This window comes from Haemaphysalis longicornis, unplaced genomic scaffold, assembly GCF_048455015.1.
Source record: "Haemaphysalis longicornis isolate Haplotype H1 unplaced genomic scaffold, Haemaphysalis longicornis Haplotype H1 scaffold_2, whole genome shotgun sequence".
Lineage (NCBI taxonomy): Eukaryota > Metazoa > Arthropoda > Arachnida > Ixodida > Ixodidae > Haemaphysalis > Haemaphysalis longicornis.
This window is the reverse complement of record NW_027526295.1, coordinates 101,895,955-101,908,583: the sequence shown is the minus strand read 5'-3', so window position 1 is coordinate 101,908,583 and position 12,629 is coordinate 101,895,955. Positions and strand designations below refer to the sequence as shown.

At 50.1% G+C, this 12,629-nt stretch overlaps 1 protein-coding gene across 1 annotated transcript; it reads right to left on the bottom strand.

Moving 5' to 3' along the window:
* Positions 1 to 6,632: 6,632 nt before the first annotated feature.
* Positions 6,633 to 11,448, bottom strand: LOC144168201 (uncharacterized). The gene is made up of 3 exons (XM_077697237.1): positions 11,239 to 11,448; positions 8,483 to 8,655; positions 6,633 to 6,865 (listed from the first exon to the last, which is right to left on the bottom strand). Exons 1-3 carry the CDS (start codon positions 11,446 to 11,448, stop codon positions 6,745 to 6,747), a joined length of 504 nt encoding a protein of 167 aa, XP_077553363.1. The 3' UTR covers positions 6,633 to 6,744.
* Between the last annotated feature and the right edge of the window lie 1,181 nt (positions 11,449 to 12,629).

Here is a 12,629-nt window from a genome sequence, read left to right as displayed (position 1 = left end):
GCTGTGCGATAAACCATCATCGTCGTTAGACGGAGGTGTGCATGATTTTTCAAGCGTAGGTAGCAGCTTGTAAACCGACCGCAGCATTCAGTTGCGAAGTTGAGTACAGGTTTCGGGCACCCTCCTGTCTCGCGTCCTTCTGCCACGCAGGAATTGGTTTTTGAAAAACCATTTACCAACTAGCCAGCAACCATTGCAATTCTTGTAAAGCAATGCTTCTCCACGACAAGCAATAACATTCTACTATCATGCTGTATTTATTCTATCAATGATTCCCGATGACTGTATGATTCCGAAATGCTCTTGCATTTCTCTGAAATTAAACACGTTTCAGCCGTAGGTAATGAAGATACGGAAGCGTCGTCCGTCACAATTTCTGTTTTGAGGTAAATCTTCGAAGACACCCTCCAACTTTGTCTTTCGCTTGTGCACGACGTCGGCGCCGTTTCGTCATCAACTGCCAAAGGCCAGCGCCGCAGCATTCCTAGATCGGTTGCACACACCGGCTTTGTGGGAGCATTTAGCGGCAATATACTCCTCGATTCGCGAAACTGCATGCAGGCATGAAAAAATTGCATGGAGCAACGAACTTTCACTTCCAGCTTGACTTCCAGCTTGGCGCATTGAGCATCGTCTACTATTTGTAAATACCGAGTATGGGCGTAAATAACACACATGACATGCCTCGTAAACATCACATCCACACTCAAGATTTACCGATCTGAAAAATGCACGTGGGGTTACGTTCGCTTTGCAAGCCGCACCGCAAAAAAAACGACAGAAAGCCACGCACAACTACGCTGCGCTGACCGCCACCGGCATTCCACTGACGAGCGGTTCGCCACGGGCGGCGCTGTTCGCTGACACGACGGTGGCGCCATACAACGGCCGCCCGGTCCCTATGGCCTCGACCAATAAGCGCCCCTGGGGGCACTCCGGCACGGCAGAGGTCTGATTTGAAATTGTAATTTTTCTCTCCGCCTACAGAACACTATATGCCAAAATAAATCCAGTAGCCCATCAAAATGCTTTCAAGCTTGCGTAAAGCCGTCGACGAGAAGTTTTGACTCTTTTGGTGCCGCCGGAAGACCGTAGATTAGGCGCCGCATACGACATTGCTCAATCGACGACGCATCTCTTCTAACGAGCGGTCGCATTTTTTTCACTACTCTTGCTTCGAGTGCATATAAAACATTTGCATGGTCGAGCACATTGGGATCCTTCAGACCAACAAATTTCTGTAAGCACCCAAATGCCATTTTTCGCCCAGGTCGTCGAGCGGCGAAGCACGTTATGTAGTTTATTTTCTTACCAACAGATGGCCCCATTGTGCACAAAATTTAAAACAGTGAACCAATCATAGGGACGTTTTTTGACGCATGGGGCCTATGGGGAGTTTCGAAACTCCTATGTCAAGTAACTCTGCGCGCTGACGTGGCGTACACGTTGCGTGGCCGCGACACAGTGCCAGCTGTAGCCGTCAGGTGTGGCCGTCCTGGCGTCGCTGTGCGCGGTCGCTGCGCGCGGCGTCGGCGCCGCGGATCCCGACGTGTGTACTGTGTGGCTACCGCTGTTCCAGAAGCGTCACCATGTGGGGGCCATCACAGCATAGGTTCAAGGGCGTTGATGCTTGCCCCTGCTGTGTCCCTGCGCTCTCCCAACCCAGCCGGCTTGTACCGGGCTAACATTAAATTTAACAGCAGAGCTGTATAAGCTTTTAGTTCCGCCGCATAGCGCGACCAGGAGATAATGCCAAGAAAAAAGACCGAGAGCAGGTGAGCGTGCGCCTCGTGATGAGCGCTCGTCAGCAGCCAGGCTTGTGCCACGTGAGGAGCTCGCAAAAAAATAAAAATACCCAGCGCACGTGATCGTGCGCATCATGTGGAGCACCCGGTGTAGGCCTGCTCGACCTGCGAGAACATAAGGTTCATCCTAAGCGCAGAAAAAAAAAAAAAAACAGGGACACAGCAGACAAGGAAGAGCGCTTGTCCTTGTACGCTGTGTCCCTCTTTTTTTCTGCGCTTAGGATGAACGTTATGGAATACCAACTAGCCCGAACGCAAGAGCCCTTCTGCGAGAACAGTCTGCACAGCGTTCGTGGCGTGATCTCCCGCGTGCTCTTCTACTCGACAGTTCAGCGCGTTCGCGCCTGAAGACGCCGAGATTGTGAAGTTGGTTGCCGCGTGTTCTAGCGAGTGTTAACGCAGTCCACTTTGGGAAGAGGTATGAAAGCCTGTGGACAAAACGATCCGGGACTGCTAGTCATGGAGACGTTTCAGCGGGAAGTTCGAAAATCCATGTGAGCTGCAACAGCCGGGTCTCCATCGAAGGGACAGGGGCCGCCATCTCTGCTTTTTCACCAGCCTTGCACCACTAGTGGAAGTTGCACAAACTCATCTTAATTTTTTTTTTTGTTAAAGCAGAGCTTTCTAGCTCTACCAGCCAACGGTTCTTTCGTGGCGTGCGGGACAACAAACTCCCAACGCGTCGGAGGAGGTGGCGGGGGGAGGGAGGGGGGCGGAAGGTTTCACTCACGGATTACACTAGAAATGGCGGGGCGAATTAATCCAGTGTTCCCCGCGCGCAAGTGCCTGCTTGCGGGCGTCGGCGTCGGCGGTACGGCTTTGTCGCCTGCTTTAGCAACGGTTGTTTTGGGCCTGTTTTGGTGCAGCTTCGCGTCCACTGCGCGGTGCCTTCACACGGATTGATTAACTTGTTCGATAGCACCTCCAGGGTAACCCGCATCTGACGGAATTAAGTGATCGTACGGCAAACATACGTTAAGGATTTTTTCTGTAGTCGCGGCGTTCTTGAATTTACTGCTTTCTTTCGGCCACACGCGTCGTTCCCCCATTCGTCGCTACCTCCCGTGTAGTTGTCGGAGTTTTACTCCGATGGCCCATTTCTTGCGGAAAATTCAAATTTCTTTCTCTTCATTGTCCTCGACTATTGTTTTTGAATGCAATGTCGTCATAGTCATCACAATCTCTTCCGGGAACGCCCCCTGAACCGTGACATGGTTAAAGGGGCGGCCGCTGAGTTGAACAGAAAGTTTTGCAACACTCCCTCCATCCACCTCACTACTTTGCCATCCAGTCTATTTTCTCGGAGGCTATTAACCACAAACGAGGCCAGGTGTCCACGCAGTGACGCTCCTTGTGCTATTGCTGTAACATTTAAAAATGGCTACCGAATATGCCAAATGCATTATCAGTACCGCGAAAGCTGTCGACTAGCGTCTGTTTATAAAATTCTTATGCAGTTCTGAAAATAAATGTATTCATGCTTGACATGAAACGTAAACGAAACACAAACAAGCGTATGTTGTTTTTTACGGAGCATTTTTTACATGCGGAGCATCTCATGCTCGGGGCTGTCTCCCTCCCTCCCTTGTCGTCCGCCGCCCGCACTCTACTGCGTATGCGTGTCTCTTCAGCCCCGTCAGCGCTTAGGCTGACGTCAGCGCAGTCCACTATAAAATAAAATAGTTAGGCAGCGCCCGGTTTCGCTCCCACGACTCTCGGTCCGCAACGGGAGGTACGTGGCGCTCTCCCCACTGCGATACAAACCGAGACGGGAGCATGTGCTACGATCGCGCCTTATGTCCTTCACTCATTCAAACTACGTCAAGAAGCTACTGATACAACGAAGGAACGCGAAGCTGAACGTGAACGGAAACGACGAACTGAAAACTAATGGGAACTTCAGTCGACCCCATGGATGCTTCGCATACTACTCGGGGTTTCCCTACGGGAAGATGGTGTAATTTTTATTAGCAGTCCGTGTGTTTGCAAACGTAGTGATAGCGTCATTCAGAAGATACAACATTCCTTTTCATATACGAGCACCCCCCCCCCCCCCTCCTACTACCCCCCATTACCTCACACCTCTCGTATGTTTGAGGAAAATGTAATCACACCACGCCGGCTTTCGAGATTATTTTATGCCTGTCCTTTTCCGCCACAATATCGGTTATGCGAAATAAAGTTGCACTGGTAAGTCCTATTGGTCGCAGACAGAAAATACGTACTGGCTGTACAAGCGATGAGCGTGGCCACTGAAATCGCCCTAGCGGGCTGTTTCGATAGCTGCTGCGGGTGGCTCCGTCCTATTTTCCACAGTCGCCGCTGGTTTTGCGGCACGTGGGCGGCTGAGATTTCCCATTTGTATGCAGTGGAAACGAATATTTATGCGGAGCAGTGCCTCTGTTCGCAAATGTAGTGTATTCACGAAAGAGCAAATGCTTAAATGTTTATGATACGACGTTAGTGTGGAATCAATCAGCCTGTATAATTAAGCGCTAGATGTGTGCAACAGACCAGTGCCACGCATACGCATGGTGCTGACTAATTCGATGGCCTTGGAATTTACTAACGATGTCTTTGTAAGCAATGTTTACTCAGATGGCCATGTACGGCCATGCACTGATTTAAATCGTTATTCACAGCATGTTTACAAGAAGTATTCAGAACATTAGATTGGGAGCAGGTAGGAGTAAGGGTTAATGGAAAATACCACAGTAACCTCAGATTTGCTGATGACGTTGACGAATAGCAAAGCATGCTTTCCGCACTGGACAAACAGAGTAGAACCGTGGGCCTGAAAATTAATATGGAGAAAACGAAAGTAGATCAATAACCTCGTGACACCACAGAGGTTTGAAATAGGTGGCGAGGCTGTGGAAGTGGTAAGCGAATATATCTACTTAGGCCAAGTTGTGACCACGGATCCAAACCAGGAGGCAGAGATAATTAGAAGGATAAGAATGGGGTGGAGTGCATACGGCAGACATTCTCAGATAATGAATGGCAGCCTACTATTATCCCTGAAGAAGAGAGTGTATGACAGCTGCATCTTGCCGGTACTCACCTACGGGGCAGAAACTTGGAGGCTCACTAAGAGGGTTCAACTTAAATTGAGGACGACGCAGCGAGCAAAGGAACGGCAGATGATAGGTGTAACATTAAGGGACAAGAAGACAGCGGAGTTGGTGAGGGGACAAACGCGTGTTAAGGACATATTAGTAGATATTAAGAAGAAGGAATGGACGTGGGCAGGGCATATAATGCAAAGGCAAGATAACCGTGGTCATTAAGGGTAACAGAGTGGATCCCTAGAGAAGGCAAGCGTGGCAGGGGGTGGCCGAAAGTTAGATGGGCAGATGAGATCAACAAGTTTGCGGGGATAAATTGGTCGCAATTAGCACAGGACAGGGATAATTGGAGAGTAATAGGATAGGCCTTTGTCCTGCAGGGGACGTAGATAGGCTCGTGATGATGATGATTATTATGATTATGATAATTTAGTGGAGCACTAACACTCCACAGCAAGCCAGTTACGCTCGCCAATATCGTACCTCGGTTGTTGCCCACTAGCAAATGTGGCATAAAGTTTACGAACATTATGCGAAAGAAGTACGGTGTATAAGACAAAACTGTACTCGGTGATAAGCACAGGACAAACTATTTAGGGCTGAATAGTCTTGTCCTGAGGTAAAAAGCCGCAAACATTCGCCGTCTGCTAGACGGCCTCCACAGGCAGCGCCGCGCAAACGGGCTCATCAAGAAAGCCCCGTCCGTGACTAAACACCTCTTGTAAACATCTGCAGATGACGCCTAGTTTCTTGATGTACCGTATTCGGACGAAATGATAGTTAAGACTTTCCGCTATGTCCAGTAGTGCCTTTCGGACCTAGTTGAGTCTGGTGAGTCATACTTATCTAAGTTGAGCCGAACTTCACTGACGTTTTTGAGGATGCATCAGGTATTTTTCATTCCCGTACGAGCTATTCTGTTTTAGACTTGCAGCACATTTATTATGGCGTGGTTTCATTAGTGTCCTGTTTTTGCTAAAGGCAGTCAATGTTTACACATATAACAATATATAGCCTTGCCCTACGCTTATTATTTTTGCGGGCCTCATATTTAGATAAAATGCACAGGTGGTTGCCAGGCATTGTATAATCTTGTAACATATTTTTCTGCAATCTATATATTTGAAACGAACATACGTTCTACGCTCTACAAGACGAAACCAAGCTGTCGCTGCACAGGAATCAGCTGTAAGTGAGGCGACAGAATAATTCCCTTTTGCCAGACATGTTCAGGGGTGACAGCGGTGATATGTTATCGCTGATGCTCCTAAAAGCCGTCGTGAAGCGCGCATAATGCATCCCTGGGTAGCTTTTTTAAGCGTTTGAGTACACTACATAAGTATAAGCTGTTGTTTGAAGCGCCCTCGACGTACTATTTCCTTACATACGTGACTATAACAAGTGTAAATAGAGCGTGGAAAGGCAAAACGAAGCAAGAGACAACGAAAACACTTCATAAGCCCCGGTCAGCCGCGCAGCGCTCATCCCGTAGACGCCGCGGAAAGGCGGCGGCAGGTGGTGCAGCAATCGCAAAGCCAGGCGCCTATCGGTGTATTGTTTTTTTATTGCATATAAGGCAAATCCAAGGATGTATTTATAGGCCCGATGGAGTTAATGTTCTTGTTCACCGTATTCCCAGAAGTATTCGTGGTATTGGGCCATTTAGAGGTAGTAAAGTTTTGGAAGAGAACTGATTGCTTCATCCTACTTATTCTATATTTTGGAGTCCACGCTTGTTCAACGATTTTACAAACCCAGTTCTTTATTAGGAGAAGAAAAAGAAGTCCGCCACGATCACATATGTCGATAGAAGAAAAAAAAACAAAGTTGTACAGAGGAATTAAAACCCCAAGTTTATCCAGTTTGCGCTCTCATACTGAGTGGTGGTGCCGAGGCCTGCCTTCGTAGCCAGTTGCGCGCCCGTAGTACACGGGTGCTTGGTTGAACCCGCTTTCGAGGTCATAGGGCCAAGCGGGAGGCATTCTTCCTGGCCTGCGCATTAAAACAACAAACCAAAGGATGCGAACAGTTAGAAACGAGCTGTAGTTTCAAACTTCTGGGTTGGAAACAGTTTAACCTCGAAGCTCGAACTGTAAACATTGCGTTAAGAATAATTCGTCGGCACAAAGACGTGGGTTTCATTGAACAGAAATTGAGGACGGCTAAACACACCTCAGGAGTTGTGAACGCGAAAGAATTATTCTCCTAAAATAAATGTCGCTGAGTGCTCCTTCTTACAGTTTCGCACTGCGAGTCATTGACTGTTGCGCCGCTGTGCCAGGTCAAAGGGGCGCATGTATGCCACCGAACGCCGCACTCACAGCCTCAGCTGCAACTCTACCCTTTCCAAGTGGCTCTTCCACGTGGCCTGGCAGCACGGTTCATAACTCGTGTTTTAACTATGGCTAGGATCCACCAGATCGTCTCCCACCGCAGCGATGCAGAAGCCTTTATATATGGGCAACTAAAGATCTCTCCCTCTCTTTTCCTCTTCCCCCTCTCGCCTTATGTCCCACCATACCTCCCTCCGTCCCTCCTCTCCTCCCCTCTCTCTCTTCCTTCCTTTCTCTCTCCCTCGTTCTCCAGCGACATACTGAGCATAGACCAAGCATTTTCGACATTATGGGAAAACTTCAGAAACGAGTAAAAATATCCTAGGGCCTCCATATTTGATATAGAACAGCCTTTATTGACCCTTAAAAAGTCTTCCCCGCAATGCCATTGTGTTTACAGGTGAAGCTGTCTTTAAGGGGATCAGTGTATACCTGGTCTTTGTAAGCTGGCTTTTTCACATTGAGCCATGGACTCTTACAAAGGGGGGTGTGGTTACAGGCCACTTTGGACTCCTCTCACCGCCGCCGCGTCTTCACCAAGTATTATTATTTTTCTTCCTCCAAGTTTATTCAAGGCAACGTGTTATTATACTATTCGTATCTCTCCACCTGACATTGCGCAGTGCCGCGACGATCTTTGGCGGCCACGTGTGCGGCGCACTAGAGACGTCATTGTCTATGCCCAGCGATCCTATGCGTCCTGTGTCTGTGATGTAGAGATCACGCCACTCTCCGCACAATACAACCCGATCATCATAGCACATCCACAATATAGCTAAACCTCAACATAGCAAGGGCGGTGATTTTATTCTACGGATTAGCTCGAGGCTTGCTTATGGCGCCAAAACTACCCTGTCGGCGGTGTCCTGCTCTCAGCTTTCTCTCCACCGCTCGAACAGCAGATCAGTCAACAGCCCGTCACCGTGCACGCGCTGCACCGAAATGGCGGCTACAGTGACGCCAGTGCAAGGACGAGGGACCCCTTCATCTATGGAAAGCGCTTTTCTTTTTTTTTGCCAGTACGCCAACGCCGGGCGCGGGATTTTTCGCACAGTGGACCCTTTATTACCTGGCATTTAATATATAGGCAGTGCAGCGGGCGCTCACAACGGTCACGAAGGGTTCGCGGCGTGTACCCTTGCACGCGCTTTAGTGACACATGCAAAATAATGCGCTAGCTTTTGTACTTATCGTTATTTGTAAGAGGTAAACAATGTCATGTACAGAACGGGTAATGCCAGGGCTATCCACAACGAGATGAGCAAACAGAGCTCACGTCATTGGGTGCTCGATCGGCGAACGTGCCGACACGTCGCTCCTGCCACTGCTGCTGCTCGTGCTCGTTCCATCGTCGTCCTCGTCTTCCTCGTCTTCGTCGTCTTCCTCGTCCTCCTCGTCTTCCTCATCCTCCTCGTCGTCGTATGACTCACCGCTGCTGAAACTCGTCGACTGCTCGCCGTCCGTCGTCATCAGGTACGAAGCATACGGTGACATACGGAAAAAGACGTTCGATTGAAGCAAACTCCGTGACAATTTTCCCGGCCTGCACGCTTTTCTGAATGAAAATTAAATTGGTGGAGCCCACGCATAAGTGGGAACTGATTTAACGTGAAGCTTTAATCATGGCCTACCCCGGTTAAAATGACCTTGTCTGTGGTATTGTTTTTTGTGCTAGTTTGCTTGGTGTAATTGCTGATTTTTAAAAACGGTGAGCAGTGGTGAGTGCGTCGAGAAATATGAGGCTTAACGAGACAGTCTTAACGTCTCATCTCCTGGCCAAAACGCCAACAGCTCTAAGCGCAGAGAACCAAGTTCCCTCCACCCCGCAACTTTCATCCCCTCCTGAATCCTTGGGAGTGGTTCGTGGAGGCTAGCGTTATCCGGTGTAACTTTTTCCGCCCCCCCACGTCCCCCCCCCTCCACCGCGGGCGCGATCCGTGGAGGCCAGCCTTATCTGGTGCAAGATAGAACCCAGCGGCTCACCTGGCCAGAAAGTAGTAGTAGCAACAGCAGCAGCAGCAGCAGCAGCAGCAGCAGCAGCAGCAGCAAAATCTGCCACCTCCCCTCCCCCCCCCTCCCTTCCCTCCCCCCCCCCCGCGCCAAACTGTGATAAAAGCTAAGGCACGCAATTTTTGGTGTGCGCAAATACGTTTTGGGAGCGAAAATGCTGAAGACAGCCGAAATCACGCCGAAGGTGCTGCGTGGTTTCTACTAAAAAGGGACGCGCCGGTTAAGAGCCACGGTGCCTTGCACATCCGGCGGCAAAATGAGCCGGGGCACGCGAGCGCGTGGCAAAATGCATTGCCGCGCCATCTGACGCTACACTTCTGGTGTTGACACACCGGTGGGCGCGTGCGCGTCCAACTCCCATATACTGTCTTGTATTTTTCTTGGCTGCAGACGACAAACCTGGGGCCAAATTCTCTAAAAAACGGGCGTCGTTTCGAAACGACGGGGTAGCGCCATGCAAATGCATGTGTTCTGGGGTTGGGGCCGTCGCTTTGGGGTTATGCAAATGCATGTGTTCTGGGGTTGGGGCCGTCGCTTTGGGGTTCTCAGAAGGTGCAAGCCACAGCGCTTTTCTGCTGTGGCTTGCACCTTCTGAGAACCCCAAAGCGACGGCCCCAACCCCAGAACACATGCATTTGCATGGCGCTACCCCGTCGTTTCGAAACGACGCCCGTTTTTTAGAGAATTTGGCCCCTGATAGCATTGAGCGCTTGGCTCTAGGGCCCACTTCTTGGCATCAACACATCTTGCTGGTACACGCTTCGGCGGCGGACGGCGAGGGTGAAGCGGGCTTTGCTCTATCTGCCCGGATCTGACAAAAGACGCCTTGCAACAAGATTTTCATATATCATAGTTTTAAAGGCGAACTCGTTTGTTTGATGGTCTAAAAGGGGAATATTGGTCGGTGACTAATTGAACGCGTATGGAAACAAAATATCTATTTTTATTCTTTTTGTAAAACCCATAACCGCGCCGATTTCTTCTCACGTGCATATTTTACGCAAGTAATACAAAGACATGATGGAATATCTGCAGCAAAAAGTTCGCCCCCCAGACAGGCAAGATATGTTATCTGTCGTACTGGGGCAGAGTGAGCAACGCACACTTCCCCCTCACCTTTCGCCACCGAAGCGTGTGCGAGCGAGGCATGTTATCAAGGAAAGTGTCCCGTGTCGCCAAACGCTGAATGTGACCAGCTTTGCCGCTTGAAGTGAAGAAAAATAGAGGATAACGAGCGTGGTTGGACGCGCACGCGCGCATGCTGTCTCGACACCAGAAGTGCAACGTCAGATGGCGCGGCGATGCATTTTGCCACGCGCTCGCCTCATTTTGGCGCCGGGTATACATTCCGACATGTTTACCGAAGGAGGGGACCCACGCCTGCAAAACGATCCCGAAAACCGATCACACAAAAGTTATACTTGTGTATTCATAAGGCCTCTCAAAGCGTTTCGCGGAAGCTCCCTTAAAAAAGCTTTCCCCTTTGGCCGCATGGTAATTCCGCCTCTTCGCCGCGTTTTCCACATCACGACAGGCGTCATCCTGTCTGGCCTGTACTTACGGCCGGCATCCCTATCATGCCATGGCGCGATCTCCTCCGGCGTTTTTTCGCCCGTGTTTCTTCAGCGTCCACGAAAAATCGCTGAATGAGCTTCAGCCGTTCTCTCGCGCTAAAAGAGGATCAAACTAAGTAAGGGCCCGGTCCATGACACGGATTGTGTTTTCACGCGCTTTATCCTACTCGGTTAAGCCGATGTCGTCATTAACGTGCGCTGCACGAGAATGCACTGTTAAATCACCGGTAATTCCCATAGTAGAAAACAAGCTTCGGAATGATGTTCCAGTTCTAACAGCGAGCCTTCCGCGGGGTTTTAAACGAACCTTGTTCAAGCGGCTGCCTTATAACAACCGGATGTACACTGTCTACGATGCCGATACTTAATGCGTCATGGTTGTGAACTATGCCAGGTTCGCCATCAAATACTGCAGAGACGGTTGTTATGATATGTGCACGCAACTGACCTCACTGGATGACGAATGGCCGCGATCGCCCATCTCGTCGAGGTGGTGGCGCCGATGGCGATGCACGACCCTAGACGCTGGCTGCTGGACTGCATCACCACCGGCCACAAGCACTTCCTGCAGCTCACCGGCGTCTCCCGCGGCCGGCGTGCCCCTGCAAACGCGCGGCAGCCAACGATCGGGGTACGGCAGGGATTGCAGCAGGCCCATGGTCAACAGAAAGAGGTGTCGATGCAGTTCCACTGCTGTTGGTGTCCGATGTCCAGTCGGAGGTGCAGCACAGCTTTTCGTGGGAACAGGTCGAGGAAACCAGGCTGCTGGTGGGGAGGGCACCGGGCAGAACTTCGACAATGCTGGAATGAGCCGATTCACCCTCTTCTTCTTCTACTTCAGGGTAATGGCGCATACCCATTGAGTGGGGATTGACCAGAGGTTGAGATTGGTCTAACCCAAAAAGCTTCTTTATAAGGGAATACAATGATAGGTTTAAAGAATACTGGAAAAGTCCGGAGGGGCGGGGGACGACAGATGATTGTAGGGGTCAGCACAGGATTGTCAAGTGGCCATAATGAACTCATGCACGACGGGAGTAAATTTCTTTTTTTGATTTGCCTACGCTTCTTCTTCGTCTTTTTATTGCACTGATGAGGCAATGGATCTTGGTGGTTGAGGGTTGGTAGCATTGGCTTTATTGCCACTACTGACTGGTGAGGTTCGAGACACCGTCTGCGCGCTTGCCAAAACCGAACGACGTTGTCTTCCTTCGGCCGTCAGCCGATAATCATCGCCGGTGGTGGCCTGATGATGACAGAGAGAGGTTAGCTCCAGAACAGGAGATAGTGCGGTTGACCGTTCAGCGTGTCATAAAATACTAATCATTGCGGCAATACTACTACCCCCGTCCCATCCGCCTCCCCTTTATCTTCCCAAAGCAGCAACCTTTCTTCTGCGCTTACTCTCCCCAGCCTGGCTCGCTTTACCATATGGCATGGGCATGCCAATGCGCCCTACATTATCCCCCCCTCGCCATCCCCTCCTTCGAGCATTGAGGGCTTCCCTTACTGCGTATTTCCAAACGCTTCGCTACACAGCGCCCCTCTTGAAATGTCACTTCGTGCGACGCAGAGCGTTAGTTAAACGTGGACGCAGGTTACGCCCAGAATCTAAAGCGACTTGAAACATATCAAATCGGCAATATTAACGAAAACAACCGGTAGAATCGAGTTTAAAAAAACGATAAAAAGCAAACCCACTGGGTCTCGAACCGAGGCCGCCAGCGCCAGTACCCAGAACTCTACCTCGAGGCGGGCTCCGTTCAGCAGGAGCTCAATAGAATAGCGAGCGCAGTGACTTAACATATGTCACGTGGGGCGCTTCAGCGATGCATTTGG

Bases quoted from the DNA above. Each gene is read 5' to 3' on its own strand.
- LOC144168201 (XM_077697237.1), bottom strand. From the start codon at position 11,448: ATGGGCCTGCTGCAATCCCTGCCGTACCCCGATCGTTGGCTGCCGCGC. The intron at 8,656-11,238 runs GTCAGTTGCGTG...GACGGCGAGCAG, and splicing joins GCCATTCGTCATCCAGTGAG to TCGACGAGTTTCAGCAGCGG. The intron at 6,866-8,482 runs GTGAGCTCTGTT...TTTAATGCGCAG, and splicing joins CCGATCGAGCACCCAATGAC to GCCAGGAAGAATGCCTCCCG.